Source organism: Cyanistes caeruleus, chromosome 5 (assembly GCF_971803275.1).
Source record: "Cyanistes caeruleus chromosome 5, bCyaCae1.hap1.1, whole genome shotgun sequence".
In the NCBI taxonomy this organism is placed as follows: domain Eukaryota; kingdom Metazoa; phylum Chordata; class Aves; order Passeriformes; family Paridae; genus Cyanistes; species Cyanistes caeruleus.
Window position 1 is genome coordinate 43,235,376 of NC_141705.1, and position 21,591 is coordinate 43,256,966.

The following is a 21,591-nucleotide window of genomic DNA, read 5'->3' on the forward strand; positions in this document are numbered from 1 at the left end:
ACATTATGTACATTCACCATTCTTGATGGAAACATAAGAATGGAAAATTAAAATTAAAGAGTAAATTTTGTACTTTTGCTGTTAATTTTTCCTTTCAGGGAACTAAGAAGTATGACCAGTGTTCCTGAAAAAGTGGCCTGAGTTCCCCACTTCTACAATAACACTTTACTGGTGTGTTAATAACTTGTCAATTGAGATACAGCTTTGAGGAAAAGGACTTCTTCCTTTTAATTTTTTTTCATTTTTTTTGTGTGTGGTTTTTCAATGCAGTTTTCTTATGACTGTATGATGGAGGCTTTCAACAATTTCCTCATGGGTCACTTTCACATTTTCCCCTTATCTCCACCCCATCCTTGCCACAGCATTATACAGTAATTCTCATTTTCTCATGTGTCAAATCAAATTTCAAGGTAAAAGCAGAACTTCTAACTTCTATAAGAGATTATTCTCTGATTATTTGCTATGATACTCTTTTTAAAACAAGGAAAATGCAGGCATGTTTTGAAACACTTCAAATACATGAATTAAACTCATGAATTACTTACAAACAAATATTTGTAGAAAGAAAAAACACCCAGTTTCTTCCTCTTATATGGTGATTGCTTTAATTTGGTCATCAAGTGTCTATTAATACATTCTATAGCATGATTCTTTGTGCTGGAGCAGTAAAAGCCCTTGTGACTTCAACTCAGATTATCCCCTCTTTTAGCCAGAGCAGCCCTTGTTTTGAGAATACACAAAGGGAAGAAAAGGCCTTTGGTTTAAAGCATTAAGGTTTGACGCTCCTCTTGCTATTGCAAAGAGAATCTGTGGAATCCGTATCAGCTATAATACATCCAGGTTCTGTGTTTGTGTGTGCCTGAATCTTGTAGGTGGTTGTATGATCACACATACTTTATCATAATCTAAAGTATGTGGCTGCTAAAACTCTTGCTTATGAAAGGTCTATTCATCTCTCTTCTACCTCTGATATTTGTAGCACTTGTAGCACTTACTCATTTTCTAAACTTCCTTCTGTAGTCTCATTCTCAGGTGGGTTTTGTATGCTATTTCATATTTTATCCTGTGTTAAATACTTTATGTATTTGTGCCAGAAGAGGGTAGGATTATGTGATAGGTCTTTCATTCCCAGAGTTAAAGCAAGTTTTTTTTTAATGGTTTCTGATAGCAAGGGACATGTCTCTTTCCTGCTCTCACTAGCCATGTATTATCAGATATTGTCTCTCTTTTAAATAAATCCCTTTGTTTTCTGTGGGGAATGGATCAGAACAAAGCAAAGTGTCTGAGACTGTAAAGTAGCAGTGGACACTAAAGGGGATTGGGAAATAGAGGCCTGGGATTAGAGAGGGAGCCGTGTTCAGAGGCAGTCCTAGGAGAAAAAGGTTAAGTTGGATGGTGAAATAGGGAGAGAAGGGGTAAAGTCTCTTAAAATAGGATTGTGGGGTTAAATAGAAGCAGGTGAACAGGAGGCAGAGACATCTTAGAGTAGACCATGTGTGGTGGGAAACCTGGAAGTGTCTTTGTTCAGAAATATCCAGGAGGAGAGGTCAGGACACCAGGACTTGGTGAAAAGCTTCAGCAGGTAGATGGAAAGTTGGGCCTGAATTTCAGTAGAGAGGGAGATAATTAAAACTGGCTGCAAAAGAAGAATAAATACAGCTGGACATAATTAAATTTAAACAGGAAATTTTAATTGTGGTATTTTTAAAATTTAATGACCACCGAATCTATTTTTTTGTTTGCTGTCAAATTTATGTTTGACATAAGTAAGTAATTAGAGGAGCGCTTTCATTTAATGTTTGTTCTTTGATCACTTTGCGCTGAATAAACTACATTAATTGATCGTTAAAGTATATTGAGATAATGAAAAAAGACCAGGATAATTTCTGATACAACCAAAACATTGCATGTGCTGCTCTATTAAGTGTTGTCAGAGCTTTGCTGGGACGTTAATAGTAAAGGAGGAGCAGAGAATCTTTTTTGCTTCTATTTTGTTCTGGAGCTTGGAGCTGTAAATAATGGAGTTGACTGAGAGATTTGAGGTGTGTATATGTTTGGAAGAAATAGTTTATCATTCTTAGAAAAAGCTTGTGTTCTTGTAGAATGAATTACATTGTTAATGATATATTTTATTTTAAAGAAAAGCTACTGAAATTTTTTTAATCTCTCACTCTTGCTTTAATCAACATGTGCTGATGAAATACAGAAGGTTTTTTATTTTCTTCAGCTGTGCAATGTAGTCAACACAGTTTTGTGACTCCATTAATATGATCATGTTTGCTGTCCTTTATAGAGGAGCAAATATATTCTGTAGCTTTCATTTAAAGCTCATAACTTTCCTTAAATTTGTGCTTTTACCTGGAGCCAGATAAAGGTCCTTCATTAGGTCCTTGCATGAGAATAATTTTCCACTACCATAACCTATAAAAGAAGGTGGTAGATTATTCATTTGAGTTTTGTATTTCAGTTATTGCATGTTGGCTGCTTTGGTTTGTTACTTAGCTATTATTCAAAATCCTTCCCATATACAAACTGTGTAGCCAGTAATCAGACCAATATATTAAGTGTTTTCTTAAAGACATCATGTATGTGTCTTGCTCATAGTGTTTTACAACGTTAGCTATCATGGCCGTAACTCAAATACATATTTCTCTTTGGTAAAACATGGTTCACAGTCTCAGTATTAACTCTGTTATTTATTTATACCTGCTTGATGCTGCATTTAAATCCCCTTTTCATGCATGTTTTTTCATATGGGCTTAGCAGGCCTTAGATGGTTTTGCTTGTTAGGTGCACTTGCACTTTTTGTGGTAGTTTGGGCTTGGATCAAGTGCACCTTTTGAAGCCTAATTCCTGATTGTCCACGCCTGCTCCCCAGTAGAATGAGTTGAAGCTCAGAGGTGTCCCGGAACACCTTCTAGGTGAAACTAAAGCAGAAGGTATGCTGCAACTGTGAGGGTCATTTTAGGCTTGGGGGGGGAATGGGTTTGGGGAGATCTGGAAATAAATCACTTTCTCTCGCCAGAGCTGGTATCTGTGGGTGCTGTGTGTCAGCTTTTCATCTCTGCCCCAACAGTGATGGGGCACTCACTTGTGAGCACCAATGCCCCAGTGCTGTTCTTGGGCACTGTGTGCTTTAGAAGGGTCTTCTCCTTGGTTTTTCAGAAGGTAGATTTGGATGCTAAAATATTAGGAGATCCTTTGCTTGGTTGGGATGTCCCTATTTTGCTTTTTATTTACCTCAATTCAGTATTGCACAGTTAAATAATGCAGTAAAAAGCTCAGATATGTTCCAGTGTTAAGATTTAGTCAAATGTCTACAGAAGATTTTGTGTTATTTCAGTTGTTTTTGTCCACTAAATCTGTAATCTCAAGAGATTTGTTGTAGGAGCATCCACTGGCCAAAAACCATGTTGTGTCTGTAGCTATACTGTCTTTTCACTAAATGCTGTCATGATACATGATACAGGTCAGTCTAATACATTAATTTCCAAGTTAATTCTTTAAAACCTTTTCACAAAAATCTGTTGTATTTTGTTAAAAAACAAACTCCACCACTCCCCAGTTTCTACTTCTCTACAACTATCTCATTTCATTTTTTCTTTACAGTTTCAAGTGATAATAATAGAAAAAATCAAAACAAACAGTACTGACAGAAATTTCATTTTCCCATAGTTATGTGGGTTCATAGGTTAAAAACACTTAACGACTTCTTATCTGTATTAGCAGGATAGAGATATTTCAGCAATAAAGCAGGAAATGAAGTGGTCATCCTCACAGTACAGAATACAACCTGTTGTGGCAGATAACCCTGAGCAGTTTTCCTTTTAATCGTCTAGCATTGCTTGACATTCCTTGTTTTGAGCAACTGTTGTTCATACTTATTTTTATAATTTATCTTCTGTGAAAATGTAATGGTTTAAGCTGAAGAATTATGCTTAAACAGCATTTAATCTTCAGTAGGGGTGGGGGCTGCATGCAGTCTTCAGTAGACGTGTGGGATGCCTTCATCAGCTCTGTTGGATCAGTCTGGAGGCTTCAGTTTTCCTTAGGGGTTTCTTGCATTTTGTTTTCCCATAAAATACAAGTGTTAGGAAACTTACCTGGGAATTGCCAAGTTAGTTCATTGGCCAAGCTTAATGAGTTTTTCATGTTTATGCAAAGTTTTGCCAGCTGCATTACTATGTTTTGGTGCCTGTCTGAGAAAAAAAAAAAATCTTTGTGGACCTAGGCAGGTAGGAAAAACAACAGCTTTCCTCAGTGTTTCTTCAGGTTTTTAGTTGATTTGAGTAATTATTGGTCTCTGGCTGTATATATGAAAGAGACGCTGTAGTAGCTGAAAGCACATCATTTCAGTTCTCTGGAAGTTGATTTCTAAATACACTTCTTCCTGTAAAATAATAATTCTTTTTCTTTATCTGCCTTATATATGGAAATTATTGTATCTTGTGTATTAGCTGACAGTAGTTAATTCTGAAAGTACTTACATGACAGAAGGCAGCTTTAATGTTTCAAATCTCTCAGATAATGTACATCCATCTGTTCTTTAGCAAATGCATCACCTCTCTGCATACTGATGATTTCTGATGTAGCACTGCTTGTAATTAAATTTTGATAATGCATTTTACAGGCTTCTTGAAAAAACAAGTTGAGTTTATTCATGCAAATGCGGAGTAAAATGGAAACCACTAATGACTGAAGCTAATTTCATGAACTGATGGTCACTCAAAAATGTAGGAAAAATTAAAAATATATACTAGTACTTATGTACATTTTTAATTGGCTAATTTTGTTTAGGTATAATAACAGTAACAACAGAGATATTTTTGTCACTTAAACATTTACCATATTCTTGCATTTGATTACTTTAATGTTTCACAGCTGACCTTTTATGTTGGTTGCTTACAGATACAAATTGGAAGTATGTATTAAATTATTGAAACAAATGCAGCATTTGCAGTTTTATCAAGTACATACTAAACCAGTAATTGCATATATAATGCTGCTGATACTGAAAAAATGCAATTAAACTTTTAAGCTACACTCATGGCTACTTAGAGAAACATTTGTGGTGGAAATTGTAATTTCTAGATTGAGAAGATGTAAACTTCTTGTTCAGCTTTTTCAGCTTTTCTTATTTCCCTACTGATTTCTACTTTTTTTTTTTTTTCCTACTGATTTTTACATGATTTAGTGCTTCAAATTTCCAAGCTGAGAAAATAAGGTGTAATATTATTTCATTCATAATGCTGAATGTAACAAGCCTGATATGTAAGTTGTATTACCATCAGATGATATATGCAACTAAATTTGACTTTTGATGAAATGTTATTAAATGTCACTCCCACATGCTGAGGTTTCTGAGCTTTGGGGGAAGATGTTATATGAAAACATTTCTCTTAGAGCACACTCTTCATGGCATCTTTCTTAAGTGCTCCTTACTGTACACAGAAAAACAAACACATCTGCTTTTGCTACCACTTGAATATAACAACACAGACATTATTAGCTTCTGGTTTGGGTCACGTGCACCCAAGTGTCCTAAAGCTTTTTTTTCCATGGAAAAATCAAGAGTAAGCACAGTGTCTGCTTCCTTCCATTGAATTTGTGGCACTTAATTGTCTTTTAGTGTTAGCTTCTCATTCACTGACTGGAACTTAATGGATACTTGCTTTGAACATGTATTTCAGTGACTGATCTTATAACGTTTTATTTGGAGGAATCATCACCTGGGTAGATACATGGAAATTTGAGAACCCTGTCTTTGGAATGTAAGTAGAGTTGCCCTGAGGCAGAAAGGTGCAGAGAAGTGCAGAATCCCAGCTATGAATCTTTCTCAGAGAAAGAGTGGAAAAACACCTATAAATGTGTTTTTGTGCCTTTTATGGTACCACACTGAAAATTACAGTAGAGCTGTGGTTTCTAGTACTTTGTTCCCTACTAACCAATGAAGTGAATGTTTTTGCAAATGCCATGGAGCAAAGTTAGGGCTTATCTGTTCCTTCTCCATCCATACAAGACCTTAGGTTTTTTGTTTTTTAAAAAATAAAAAAAAAACAAAAAAAAATCTACAAGAGATAGGTGACTTAAGAAAAAGGAAGGAGTGGTGGGGAAGGTTCAAAGATTATTATCCTGTGCTGAAGTACACATGGAAACATCCTTTACTGCTTCTACTCCAAGGAGACTCAGAAGTTATATTCCCATCCAGTATTTGTGGTGTTGTGCTTTCTGAATCTCTCTGTCACAGTGTGGCCTGCAGAGTTTGTGGGGTGGGCTGTGGGCTCCTGAGGACTCGTACACAATGACAAAGCTGATTTCTCTCTGCACACATTTTCATGTACTGCTTCCATAGCCTGTGAATCTGACTACTTGTTGAGATGTGTCTGATTTCATCTACTTAACACATTGCTTGAATCTAGGGAAACCAGTCTGGATGTGCTAGCCTCATATAGCTGGAAATCTGATACCAAATTTAATAATGAATTAGTCTGTGCTATAGCTCCATGTTCTTATTTATTGCTTGGAGGCACATGGGTAGCTGAATGCATGAATAATTTTGACATTGCATTAGAATTTTTCAGTTTCTATTAAAATGCACCTGATTTTGGCCTTTTTTAACCTCTCAGAGACTCATTTAACAATTGTAGCTTCTTAGACTTTGGAGAACTTTACTACTAACAGTCTTTTTTTTTTTTTTTCAGGTGTGCAGTTCAGGTTTTTTCAGATGTGTGGCCATTTCTGGGCCACACAGGTTGGCTGGTGATGTCTGCTTTTGACTTCGGGCATCTCCCTGGCCAACTTGAGACTTGATAGTGATAAGGCTGTATTCTTCAATGGGTGTTCTTTTTATTAATATAAAAGGAAATTAGAGTAACAAGAAATTAAACTTTCAGTTATATCTGAAAATATGCTGCTCTTAATGCATAAGACCAAAAGCTGGTTGTTTTGTTTTTTTTTTTTTTTGGTTTTTTTTTTAATAATATAAAAAGTCTGTAATCAAATGAGAAGGAAAATAAATGCCATTTGAAATGATCTGTGTGCAATTTTTTGCAAGTATCTTCTGTTAATACTTCTTGTGTATTCTCTAGAAAGGCAACTAGTTGTTTGGAATTTTGCAGAATCTGGTGCTTAAAGAGACTATGATCAGACTGTTTGACAGGATAAGCAATTCTCTTGCTAGAAAGTTGTTTGCAGGTTTTTCTTGGTTTTTCTAGTTGTGTGTCAAGTAGAAATTATTCCTTATTTCCTGGAAGTTTTTAGTTGTCATGAAATAGGTTTTTACTGCTTTATCTAATAAAAAAAATGTAACTTTATTAATTTTCCACTTTTTCTTTATCTCCTTAGAATGTGAAAGCATTTGCATCTTCAGATAGCCTAGCCAAGGTCCAAGAAGTAGCAAGCTGGCTTTTGGAAATGAATCAGGAACTGCTCTCTGTGGGCAGCAAGAGGCGACGAACTGGTGGATCTCTTCGAGGTAATGCTTCCTCAAGCCAAGTAGATGAGGAGCAGATGAATCGGGTCGTAGAAGAGGAGGAGCAGCAGCAAAGACGACAACAAGAGGAGCAGCACATTGGGAGGAATGGGGAGATAGGAGGAGAAGAATCTGGATTTGATGACAGGCATGAGTCTCAGCAGGAGCAGTTAGAAGAAAATAATAATAGACTTATTACAGTGGATGAAGATTCCACTTGTAACCAAGAGGAAGATGACGATGAACATGCTGGTGATCAAGAGGAGGAGGTGGAAGAGGAGGAGGAAATGGACCAGGACAGTGATGATTTTGATCAGTCTGATGACAGCAGCAGAGAAGATGAACATGCTAACAGTAATAGTGTCACAAATTCCAATAGCCTCATGGACTTGCCCATTCACCAGTCATCGCCATTCTACATGAAGACAAAGGTGAGAAGCTACATTTTTTTGTGCTCTTAATCTTCATTAACTTGGGATTTTGGAAAAAAAAAGGCATATTTAGCATAAACTAAACTTTTACAATGAAGCAAAGATTTTATTTCCTAAAGAGCTTACAGTGAAGAATTTATGTAGTTCACAAAAACTATGCTCTTTTAGATGTTAATAATAGAAATATTTGCATGCATTTGACATGAACAAATACCCCTATATATTTTAAGGAATAGCATTCTGATGACTATGGTCAAAATACCAAGATGTTTCTTTATAAATATTTTTACGAAAGACCCTCACGGTGTTTTTTATGATATTTTTCTTCTCCAAGTGGGCTAGAAGGGAAGGTAAGCAATCTTACATGTGTTGTGTTCTCAGACAAGATCTGCTTCATTTAGGTGCAAACATTGTAATGAAAAAATAGAGTGGACTGTTAAAGAATCGTGAAGTTCTTCCTTCTGGCCTGCTGAGTTCTTTGACAAAATAGAGGTTTAAAAAAGTGTGATAGCCAGTCATTCAGTTAGGAAGTCATTGCATAATGTCTTATGGTATCCTGCTTGTTAGGACCTTGCAACTGTTGAAAACTTCAGATTTGCAATAAGAATCTGGAAATTAATCTTCATACTTTTATTTCTGTTTATATCACCTAACATTTTAGATTTAAAAGAAGTTATTGAGTGCAGTGTACATTTGTAGTTCATTGTATTCCAAGTTCTTTGGGAAGGAAGATTTCTATTAACTCTTAGGAGCAGCAAAATAATGAATGCAGTGATATGACTAGTAAGAAAGAGGAGCAGGCCAGTGCTCTTCTGGAAGAATGCTCTTCCTAAGTCTATGAACTAATTTATTTTTCTTACTAATTAATTGTTAATAGAAAACCTATCCTCCTCTCACCTTTAAAAAAAAAAAATCAAAAAACGCCTCAAACTTTTAAATTTTACTTCAAAAAAATACTTAAAACCTGATATAAAATAAAACAAACCACAAAAAAGTCAGTTAATATAATTTAACAGGTTGAGTATGAGCATAAATGTATAGAGATGGATAATCAATATTGAAGATGCACCTGAACAAGTAAATAGGGTGAACATTTGCTTCTGGAATCTGCAACAACATTTTTGTTCATGACAACAGTACATGCACTTCCATGTTGAAAGTATCTCAGCCAACATCTTTGATTTTTGAAAAGTTGTAATGTGTTCACATGAGTCTTTTATATAATTTTATATTTACAGTTCTACTCTTCAAGGTACTGAAGTATATGCTTTCTAACTCGGAGTGAAATGCTGTCATATTTCATAGAACTGAATTGGATTTTCAACTGAAATCCTTGGTTTTATTTCAACGCATTGGTTTTCTTGGATTTAGTATGCTTTACTGAGTATAACATATAACAGCTTGCAGCCAGTATGGACAATATTTCATGTAGGAAATTCTTATACTCAAAACTGTGTTTTTAAGTCTCTGAATTGGAAACTTGTTGAAGTGCTTTGTAAGTAACTGTACTCAAATTATGTAAATACAGAGCAGAGCATAATTTTCAGTGGTGGCCATTTCTGAAGCTTTTTTTATTGACTTCAATAATGACTGTAGCTTTTTCTTTCTTTTCTTGAGGCATATTTGACATAAACTGAAACAAACCAGCTTAGCCTGAAGGAAGATGTCTGAAAGATCTTTGTACAGGTGCAAAATTTATGTGTGGTCTCACAGTTGCTCTGTATATTTGATGCTGGGCTGGCCATTTTTGTCTGTGCTCTGTCCCCAGGCTGTGCTTCTGCAAGAATTGTTGGGCAGCCAGGTAGCAAACCGTATGTGGGAATTTTTTCATGGTGCAGCTCTGTTTTGGGAAGTTTCAAGTGTGTACCTGAAGTATCAGCACAGGTTAGAAAGCTGGTTGAGCTGGCACTGCTCAGCACGATGGTTACACATTAGAACCAACAGCATGCAACATTAATGTTACCAATTCATTAATAAACCAATATTTAACCAGAGGAACACATTCTGTGTTACAAAGTGTTATGGAAATACATCTGTGAGAGCATGAATGAATTACCAGAGTAAAAATAAGCATGACTAATTAATAGGCTGTTCTTGAGAAGTAAAGGGAGTGTCATCAGCTATATTTACAAGTGATTTCTGCTTCTACCTGTTGAAGACAAAGTCATCCTAGGAGACTTGAACCTGGTGGACTTATTTTTAGCTTTTCAGACATGTTTCTCAGTGTTTGTAGCAATTGCAGTTCTCATAATAACTCTGTCTGAATTACCTTGCTGTGTGCTGCAACTCTGTGAAACTTGCTTTGTGCCACCATTCTAAGGCAGTGATGGCTGAATGCCCTACCTCATGTTTGTGTGTCAGATGTAAACCTGGCTCCTCAGGAGCATTCCTGATGCAGCACAGTTTGTTCTGCTTGTATGTATGGGCAGAACACTTTCACCACTACCAAACACCAGGAGGTAATAGTGAGTCTGAACAAAATAGCAACTGCTACTATTGTAGGTGTTGTGCAGCTCATCTCTTCTTTATCCTTCTACTTTTTCTTCCTTTCCTCATAAACTACCGAATAAAGTTTTTCTCTAATCTGCCTTTTTGTTTGTTTGTTTGTTGACCTGCAGAATCCTGTGTGGCTAAGGAAGGAAATGTCATATTTCCCCTATAACACCACACAGTAAGCTGCTTGGGTTTCCTGCCTGTCACCTTAGTAGCAGCAAGCATGTTGTGTTCTACCTGATAAACATCATCAGAGGCATAAACCCGCTATATTTATATAAAAATAATTTTTACAGATACTCATGTTTTATATGTTTATATAGTAGATATAAAAATATATAAAATATATAAAATATTTGCCTCATACTAGTGCTCTGTGCAAATAACTGATATAATTGCTGCCATAATGTTGTGAAAATGTTATGAGTAAAGGGCATGGGCACTTGAAATGAGAAGGCCAGTGGTTCAAGAGAGACTTCATTGCATTCACCAACACCACACAGGAATCCAGAAGGATCCTTGTGTTATTTCATGATTTCCTGCATAAAATATTAGGCTGCTTTGTATTGACTTCTGTGCAAACTAAAGCTTATTTTTAGAAAAATGGCACTGTTTGAAAACAGGAAAATGTGCATCAAGGCAAATCTCTCTCAAGCCTAGTTTAATAGTTTGTTAGTTATCATCAGTGTTTAAACATCTCCACTTTTACTCTGCCTTCTTCCTGTTTTCTGACTTTTTCTGACTATTACAGTTTTGTTTTATGTTCATGTTGTATTGAAGAGCTGTTTAAGAAATATGTTTTTTTTCTCCCCATATGTTAAGCAATCAAGTTCTTCCCTGAAAGATCTCTTAAATGTAAATAATAAGGACAATGTGTCCGTTTGGCATGTTTTTCTATTTTTCGTTCTTGTTATGATACTTCTCTGAGCACTCTGGCGCTGAAACATTTGTCTTGAATCACAGATTTCTCTATATCTTGATCAACAATCTGGATGAGGGGACTGAGTGCACCCTCAGTCAGTTTGCAGGTGACGTCAAGTTGGTTGGAAGTGTTGATCTGGAGGGTAGGAAGGCTCCACAGAGGGCTGGACAGTCTGGATTGATGATGGGTCAAGACCAATTGTATGAGGCTCAACAAGGCCAAATGCCAGATCCTGCTCTTGGCTCACATCAGCCACAGACACTGCCACAGGCTTGGGCAGAGTGGCTGGAAAGCTGCCCAGCAGAAAAGGAGCTGGGGGTGCTGCTGGAGAGCAGCTGAACAGGAGCCAGCTCTGCCCAGGTGGCCAAGAAGGCCAATGGCATCCTGGCCTGTGTCAGCAATGGTGTGGCCAGCAGGAGCAGGATCATCCTCCTGTTCTTGGCACTGATGAGGCCACACCTCAAATCCTGTGTTCTGTTCTGGGCCCCTCAGGAAGGACATGGAGGTGCTGGAGAGAGTCCAGAGAAGGGCAATGATATTAGTGAAGGATCTGGAGCATGAGTCCTGTGAGGAGCAGCTGAGGGAGCTGGGGCTGTTTATCCCAGAGGAGGCTCAGGAGAGACCTTATCAGTCTCTACAAATACCTGAAAGGAGGTTGTGGCAGGTGAGGGTTGGCCTCTTCTCCCAGGTAACAAGAGGAATTGGACTAAAGTTTCACTAAGGGAGATTTAGATTGGATATTAGGATACACTCCATCTGGGAAAGGGTTGTCAAACACTGGAATGGGCTCCTCTGGGAGGTGGTTGAGTTACCATCCTTGATGGTGTTTAAAAGACATGTAGATGTAGCACTTAGGGACATGGTTTAGTGTTTGACTTGTGGTAGTGTTAGCTTAATGGTTGGACTTGATGATCTTATGAGACCTTTTCCAACCTAAATGATTCTGTGATATCAGAACTGCAATTTAAACTCAGTAGCAGCTGTGCCAAGGGCAGTTAAATTTCTTTATGCAATATATTTACCTATTTATATATTAAATAACTCCATGCATTGGGATTTCATGTTTGGCTGATTTGTATAATATGATGCAAGACTTTTTCAGAGAGCTTTCTGTTCTGTAAGGTTGGCCTGTGCCCTTTTTACCTAGAGAACTGATGCTCAGTTGTATTAAAGTGGGTGGAGTTTTCTCACATGTCAGATCCTTTTTATCATTTGTTAATTTTTACTCCAGTTGATCTGTGTCTTGTCAAATGTTGTCATATCTGTTTTAAGAATACTAAATAGCACAAGAGGGCTAAGTAAATATATATATGGCGGTCTGACAAGAGCATGTTCTTGAGGCTGATTCTTCACTGATTGCATTGTATTTGTGGCCTCCATTTCCAGTGCTCTGGGATGACTTTGTATTAGTTGAGTTCTGTTGGGTAACAATTAACCACAACATAAGCAAACAAATGCTCTTATATCCCCTATTTCATAGTAGCTGCACTTAAATGCTCTTATCCCTCTGCATGTGGGATTCTGTTGCAATGCAAGGACCAGAATGTATTACTGGCAGTTGCTGTCACTGTGAAATAGCTCATGTAAATTATCATTCTTGCTTACTTGAGAATTAAATTCTTTGTCTACCTGTGCTCATACTCTAGAAATTGTAGTACTGGCAGCTATATCATGCCAGCAATATTTTATTCTTATCAAAATTGGTGTTTATGACACAGGTGATACCAGCATGATTTTGTGGAAGAAAATGTCATCAATGCTATAATCCTATTTTATGTCAACTAGTGCGTTATTTTCTCTGGTACTGACACCTGGGTTTCACCACAGGGTTATCTAGGTTGTAGGCTGTTTGCTTTTCCAAGTTTTTTTCCATTAAATCATTAGGTTTATTTGGTATTTCTGAAATACTTTGACTGTTCTAATTCTTAAAAATATTTTGATCGTAATACATACAGTCTTTAACTTGTTGCAGTTTTTTTGTCTTTGTTTCCATAACTGTTCCTGTACCTCCCAGTTTCATAGTTTTTAAATATTAATGACTTAAATATACTTAAATATTTTGGTTTTAATTGATATTTTTGGTTCCCATTAAGATTAGTTGTTTTTCTTGAACTGCTGCAAGCTTTTCATATTTAGAGAAGCATTGGCTTCTTGATTGTTTTAGAAATTGTTTCTAAACAGCTACAGTAATTTACAGGTTCATTCACGTCTGGTTTGGGTTTGACAGGGAATTGATTTTATGGGGAAAAAAGTCATGATCATTTGTATGCAAGTTCCTACAGATTTAACTTTGTTAATTGCTTTTTATTTATCTAAAATTCAGCATCACATTATACTTTTAATATTAAATGTCTGTAATGTTGAAGCCACCTCAGTTAGGAAATAACCACTTAAAAAAAATTCAACATATAAATTCATGAAAAGCATTAGCTGCGTTATTTCCAACAAATATTGTCCTAGTTTTCTATGGTGTGGGCAAAATAGCTACTTGATATCAGACTAACAGGTGTGAAATGCATTATGTAAGGACCTGTATTTTAAAATCCAAGTGTGCAGGTGGAGCAGGAAGATTGTGAGCTGGTGTGTAGCCATTTTTCTTGCTTGGGGTTTCAGAAAACACTTTTGTCTGGAGGGATTTCTGAAGGAGTGTTTGAGCCCATTTATGTGAGATGCTTTATCCTTCTGGACAACAGGCACTGTTAAACAAGAATCTTAACAACAACCCCCACTTACTTAAACATTTATTTCCTTTTCTTCTATTGAGGCTGTCATAAAACTTAGCAAATTAAGCTATATGAATGCAAAATGTTACTTCTGTGTTAACTATTTGGATTGTAATGGTGACTTCTTATAAGGGGTCAGGCATGCAGACCCCTCTAATAACTTCACTAATTAGTCTCCACTTCAGATGCAGGTTTGCTTGTTGCAAAATTGTGGGTTGTGATTGTTTTGTTGGTTAGCAGAGCTTCCAAGGAAACAGAAAATAGATTAGCTAAAATGAAGATGAAAAATTATTGTACAGTTGCATCCACAACCACAAAAAACACTTTGATACCCTTTCAGAAGTTGTCATATTTTAGCATTTGCTTCATTGCTAAAGGTAATAAGATTTTTTTTTTAATGGATGCTTTTAATATATAACACATATTACAAACAGCAGTGGTAAAAGCTGAGAAGCAGTTTAATTTTCATGTAAAACCAATGTACTTTGATTGCAGCATCCTCCACCATGCTTTATATACCATACTATCCATCTGGCTGTAAGTCACAGGAGAGAGTGTGTGTAAGCAATGGAGCTGTTCAGGAGTGCCTCTTCTTCATTGTTTAGTGTCATGGGAGAGTGGAGGGAGGGAAGATACAACAGATAAACTGGATTGACTTGGGTGGAGCTGGAAGAGGATGTACCACAGGAAAACCTGTTCCCTGGAGCTTAAATACCCATCTCTTCAGTGCTGAAACAAATCTAAAGCCCTGCTCACATACAGAGCTTTCAGCTCTTAAATTAAAGGAGGTTTTGTGCTGCAAGATGTCTGGTCTGAGCTTGTATGTAGAGGCACAGAGATAAGAAGGATGTATTTTTTCAGGGGGTTTTGGCTTTGTGTGGAAGTACAGCATTAACTTTTTAAACTTGGGAAACCTAAGATTGTACTCTGCACTTTGTGCAAATGTGAAGTGAAAAGGACTGTGTGAAAGTCTGCAGTAATTGTCAGAATCCTTGACAGACTAAAAGCAAGATGTGGGAATAGGAGGGAATCAAAGATGATTACAGAAATGCTGATTCCTGGGAGCAGATTTTTGTGTGTGTGTGCAGACAGTACATGGAATTAGGCAAAAGTTGCAGATGGAGGATGGTTTGTGTGTGTTAATAATTTTTCTCCTCTGAGCAGCAGAGGGGGCTGCTATTGCTTTGCTGCAGCCCCATGCAGACTTGTGCAGCGTTCCTTTGCAAAGGTTTTCCTTGCTCCTGCAGCTAAAAGCCCGAAGCGTGTTTTTTAAGTGTAGGGAATAAATGTAACTGGAACAGAAGGACTTAGTGTTTTTTATTTGTCAAGAAATATGTTTTCAGTATAGGAAATGATGTAGGAATATTTCCTTTAAAAGAACAAGTATTTAACTTATTTTCAGATGTCTTGTGTGATGCAAATGCAATGTATAGTTCTATGCTCTGAGTACACAGGAGAAAGAGAAAAAAATTCGTACTACAAAAAGAAGTTAATTTTTTACCTCTTTTTTTTGCAAGGATCACATGCAAGGTATGTAGATTCTTCATGCCTTCCAGTTAATGCTTTCAAGGGTTTTAAACCTAGTAATAACTTGCCTAAAGCTGTGTCAGAACGGCTACACATAAAAATTGCACTGATTGTAAAAAAAAAGGCAACAAAAGAGCAATGACAGAGGTTTTTTTTGCCTCTTGCTTCTTCCTATGATTCTGTTTTTTAATAGAGGGGGACCTTGTCAAGTCATACAAATGCTTTAAGGGCAGATCTTCAGATATTGGGGCCAGAATCTTCAGTGGAGCCCAGTGACAGGATAAGGGGCAATGAGCACAAACAAAAACATTGGAAGAATGAGGAAAAGCTTTCCTTTGAGGGTGACACACTGGAACAGGCTGTCCAGGGAACCTGTGGAATGTCCTCTATGGAAATATTCAAAACTTGCCTGGACACGATCCTGTACAAACTCTGCTCCAGGTGAACCTGCTTTAGCAGAGAATTGGACTGGATGATCTACAGAGGTCCCTTCCAATGATTCTGTGGTTCATAACTGCCAGTCAGAATTACATCTGCATTACCATGACAGTTTAGTTCTTTTCAAGGAAGTTTTGTTTTAGAATAAATTTTTTTTTTACTTTTCTTATATGGAGCCTTGTTTTTTGTATTGGGCGGTAATAACTTTAGAAATATTCATACTTGGAGATTAATATAAATCAACACTTCTAACCTTTGGTTTCTTTCTCATTTATATACTCCACAGTTTAGTGCTAATAATTCCAAGCATGCAGAATCATTTGAAAAGGTTACACAACTGTCATTAGATGTAGTTTGTTAAATATTAAAGCATCCGTGGAAGGAATGCAGATTGTTTGTATCCCTTTAGATAGCAAGTTACTTCTCCAGCTAATCTGCAGCATGCTTTTCTGCAAATACCAGTGTTTTGTTTGAAAAGTATTTTACTTTCTGTGATTTTAGTTGGCTGTGTTAATTTATGATTTCATTTGCTGCTCAAGGCTTGTAGGGGCTTAGCTATACTTTTGCATTTTATAAGTTGAATTTTCCTACAGCTTCACTTGTACATAAAACTAATGTGTTACATAGCTGCTGCTCTGCTAAGTTTTCCTACCCTGTAAGTGGATCTTGAAATTTGCTAATAGATATGTGGGCTCTGTAGTAATGTGATTATTACTAATGGAGTTTGTGGCTTATCTAAGAACTTTGCTGTCTAGTTCAGCTTTCTCACGCAAAGTTCTTGAAATACTTAATAATTAAATTTGACTGTTATGTTAACATGTCACAGTCAAGTTAAAGGAATTTATAAAAAATTCTAGGGTTTTTTCCTTTATGTAGGATGTCTTACCACTTTTCAGTATGATTTTTACAAATATTACAACAATTAAAGGAAAGTAATTCTGTATAGAGAGTAAAATCAAGAATATTAGTGCCTGGGAAGGGAGAAAGGTAGTTTAACAGAAAGCATTGATTCTCACAGTTTGGACCATAGTTTGGACTTTTGTAAAAGTCTATTTTACAAATAGATTTTAATTGATTTTCTCTTCTCCCTTCACTGCAGAAAGTTGTGCTTTTTTTGCTTTTTTTTTTTTAAATGTGGAAAGAGGTAGTGCTGATTTAGTTTCTCATTACAGCAATTGCTTACTAGACTGAAATCCTAGCTGAGTCAGACTCAAGCAATTTTCTACTTCTATGCCAATAATTGAGGTCAGTCTCTAAACTCCAGGCAAGGGATTTGACTTAACTAGCCATACTGGAAAATAAATGTATGGAACTTTGAATTGTTCCAGTTTTCTCTGTAGAGGCATCTGTCAATACACAATTGCCTTTTCTTTGCAGTGAAGCCTCCATCAGAGCATGCACCTTCCACCTCCTGGGGGCTCTTACCAGACATGTCCAGTATGTTCTCCTGAGGATATCTGTAATTCTTTTGTGGCTATGTTGGTTGGTTGTTCAGTTTCCTGAAGTAGGAAAGTTGCTGGCTACCTTGGGCAAGGGGGGTGACCAAATATATGACAACAATATTATGAAGTAGAAACCATGCAAATGTGCTTCAGAATCCTTTCAGTATACTCACTGTTGAGATATGTGACTTGTCTAACAAACACATTTGGGAGCTCTGCCCCACTTAAATATGCCATTTGTTCCTTTTGTAGTTCCTGACTATGTGGCACATGCTATTGCCTGATGTGATCATTAGCCCAAGTATTTCCAGTCTGTAGTGCTACAGCTGTATTTTCTTGAGCATTTATCAGTGAGTGATTTGCCCTGTCTGTTTTAAGCTACTTCTCCTTTTGAAGCTTAACTGAAGTTAGTATTACTAGTTATAAAACTTGATGCAAATGATGAATCAAAGTGTGGAGAAAGTAAAACTTTTGCTGGTTAGTTTTTGGTTTTGTTGACACATCCTTTCCCAAATGGTTGCTAAATATTCCTTTAGCTATGATTTTGAAGTGTATGTTTAAAAAATGCAAGTTATGATTAGTAAACTTCTTCCATTAGGATTTGCTGATGTTTATACTTACAAAATCATGGGATCTGAAATTAGCTTAGGGAGCTGGAGGACTAGAAATTATCTGAAGACCAAAAGTAAGTTTAACACCTGCTGCAGCACTAACATGTTTTCCTGATATGTTTCTCACTCAGAGCTATTTTGCAGATCACAGTATATCCTTTAATTCTGGGAGAGATTTTAATTATCTGCAGAATATGTGGCTATGCAGTAAACTGTGCCCAGTGGAGGAATTTGCATACCTTTATAAATTCTTGAGTAGAAGGAGAGAAACTAGACAATGTCAATCTCTCTTCTAGTTTAATGATTTCTGAACAGGCAGAATGCTTAAAAACAAAATTTCCAAGCTGTCTCAACAAATGTTTGAACAAACAGCATCTAATGTCCATCCACAAAGGATGATTTTTGACACATGAACTGTTCTTCTTTGCTAGTGCGTGGTGTCTGATCAGTGCATGCAGTTATGCTTGTGTAGTAATGACATACTCTGCATTTTGTGTAGACTTATTGATGAGCTGTTTTATTTTGTTTATGTGAATGTTCTACAGTTTGGTTTATTGGTTAAGTTTCCATTATAAAAATCCCTGTAAAACCTGGAACAGGTGTTTCTATAAATTGTTCTTTTTGCCACAAGCATCTTCTCCCTTGTTTCCATGGTGTGGTTAATGAAGATGGTGTCTAAACTTCATGCAAAATTTGTGAGACTTCTGCCCATTTTCTCCATGCCAAAAAAGTTCAGGAATTCACCAAATTATTATAAAATGTGTTTTATGTTAAAAAAACTTCATGTTCCTTGACTCTGTTTGGTACAACTTTTGATGTAATATTACATATAGTTAAGTGGTAATGAGATTTTAAAGGAGAAAATAATGAATTCTTGTGGATAGATAGATAGATAGATAGATAGATAGATAGATATCTTGATAATAATCAGTGAAATACAAGTGGAAAGCATTGCTGTTTGCCATCTTCTGTCTTATTTCTACTTTTTATTCTTCGTGATAATTTCAAATTTTGTTTCTTTAGTTTGTAACAAGAATTGGGAAGAAGGAGAGATCTGAGAAGAACACAATTAATAAAGAAGTACAGAGATTTCTATCCCAAATCAAGGTGGTCCAAACTAACTCTTTCTTTGTAAAACCTTGCTTTTTTTTTTAATCTTTGTTCCTACTAAAAGGTGATATTTTCTACTGACTTTACTACCTGACCATATATTGCATAATATGAAAGGAGTGAATTGTGAATTTTAGTAATATTCAGTGTCATTCTGTCTTGGAAGATACTGGTATACTTTTCTGCTGTGTCATGACATATTACTCAGTTAATGCTTATAAAATTTTAATATGTTTTTTCAATCTCTGGCCTCTCTGTGAAGTGGAGAATGTACTTATCGCCACCACAGATTGCCAGCAGGGATAAATTCCACCTTATTCATCATCAGAAGTCATCACTGCTTTCAAGTAAAGTATTAGCAACATTTCCTGTAAGTGCAAATCTCATTCTTACCAAATCAATGTTTCAAAGGGGACAGGAGACCCTTTGTTCTTCTCATTTAACTCATGGAGTGTCCCTTAAGGATGGCAGCTACTATGGTCATTATTGTCCCAAATAGACTGAGTTAATTTTTAATTTTTTAATTAATTAATTTTAATTATTTTTTAAAAAAATAAAATACAACAGATAATAAACACTCTTTTTGCCAATGTCATGTTTCCTTCAGTTGTGATACCTTGGTATCTAAACATGCAGAAAATAATTGATTTAATTAAAATGGATGTATAAAACCAAAATAAAGTAGAAGTGACACAGTTAAATGGAAGAAATCAGACCAAAAATTATTCCATATGCATCAGTTGTTCTTGCCAAATGTAATAATGTTGTCCCTCAACATTTAAACTGGGCTTAATCCAAAGCGAGGACACTTTCTGTTGGTACTCAGAGGCCCTACCCTTCTACACAATATTTTCTGTGGTGTAAACCACTAATATGCTGTGCCCTGGAGCAAGTGTGCTGCACACTGTGTGTGCAGGTATTCCCATGTATTTGTTTTGGAGGACAGGCTGTTGACAGACTCTTCCCACACTGTGCCAGTCAGAACTTGGTGCTGGTGCACTGCATGTCTTTCTTGGCAGGGTTTAGTATCAGAATGCCAGTGAGCTCAAAGATGGATTTGGTCAACCATACCAATCAAGAATGCCAGCCCTTCTACATACTACCTGCTTTTTTCTGTGCTCTAAGCATTCTTTACTTCACATATCTTGAGCTTTATAAATAGCCTCACACCCCTTTGCAGTATGCTGTTACCAGCTGAAAAGGATTATGTAGCTTAATTTGCTGCTATCAAATGAATGCCATTGTAACAATCAGTTGTTGCATTTGTTAGATTTATGTGTATTTTACAGTACTGGTAAGAAAAAGAGTCTCGAATCAAAAGAGGCCTTGAAAACCATTTTGTTTCAAACATGCAAACTATAATACTTTGCACTGTTCAGCCTTTTATTTAGGCTGTGGTCATGTAGTTAATCTGTGAGGTGTTGTCAGGATTTTTTTAATGCTGAATAAAGAGTGTAGGGGCAGAATTCTGCTACAGAAGAAAAAAGAATGTTTAAGTGTGTAAGGTGGCAAAAATACTTTTAATGCCTTTTTGATATTTTGGGGGTTTTCCTTGTTCCCATTTAATATGTAGAAAGGAAGATCTAAGTCCAAACCTCATTTTTGTCCGTGCTTTTTGTACATCATTCAGAAACTGATAAACATGTTTCAAGTATTTTGGTACTGCTTTGTGCATTTTTGTGGGTGTAGGTATGTCTAAGTAGAGAATTTCTCATTTAAAGTGTTGCATTTTACATGGAAGGATGATATAGTGATAAGAAAAGCTGAGTTTTGCAGTAGGGAAAATAATTTTTCAATTTCTTATCTTCCCTTTTCATAAAAACAACCTCCTTACTAAGAAAACACCTGCTTTCCCTTTCCCCAGCTTATCCTCAGCTGGGAATTTGACTTGCATTTTAATCCAGTGTTAAATATTGTATGACTTCTCTACCTGTTGCAGTTCTTAATACTTGTCTCAGCTTTATTTAAAGGTGCAGAACCAGCATAAATAAGTGGTCAGCAAATAAATTTTCTGCAGAGCAGCTGGAGAAATTCTTTTTAACAGCTGTTGCAACACTGACTAGACTAAAGAGTTAAACTTGCTTATCCAACAAGTCATTTTATAGCCAATGAGATCTGGGCAGACATTTCTGGAATATTTATAAAATACAAGATGATGCAGCTGGATTTCTGTTGCATACCTGGAATGTTTTCTGAAATATTTACTGGAGAAATGAAGATGCATGCTTTAGAGATAATTTGAAATAAAGTGACAATGACAAGAAGACACCATAATATGGTAAATACAGTGATAAAGTTAGGGGACTTGTAGAGTAAGGCCAGAAAATACAGGCCTCCAGTTTCAAATTGTTATGTAAGGTAGGCATTTTTTTTTTTTTAGATGCTCATGGTCAAGTATTTTTTTAATGTTATGATACTAGTAT

At 36.3% G+C, this 21,591-nt stretch overlaps 1 protein-coding gene across 1 annotated transcript in view; it reads left to right on the forward strand.

Moving 5' to 3' along the window:
* FBXW7 (F-box and WD repeat domain containing 7) overlaps nt 1-21,591 on the forward strand; it is a 176,679-nt gene that overhangs the window by 70,012 nt on the left and 85,076 nt on the right. The window contains exon 2 of the mRNA XM_086891491.1: nt 7,345-7,902. Coding sequence (XP_086747617.1) covers nt 7,414-7,902 — 489 coding nt within the window. The 5' untranslated portion in view covers nt 7,345-7,413. The remainder of the gene's footprint in view (nt 1-7,344; nt 7,903-21,591) is intronic.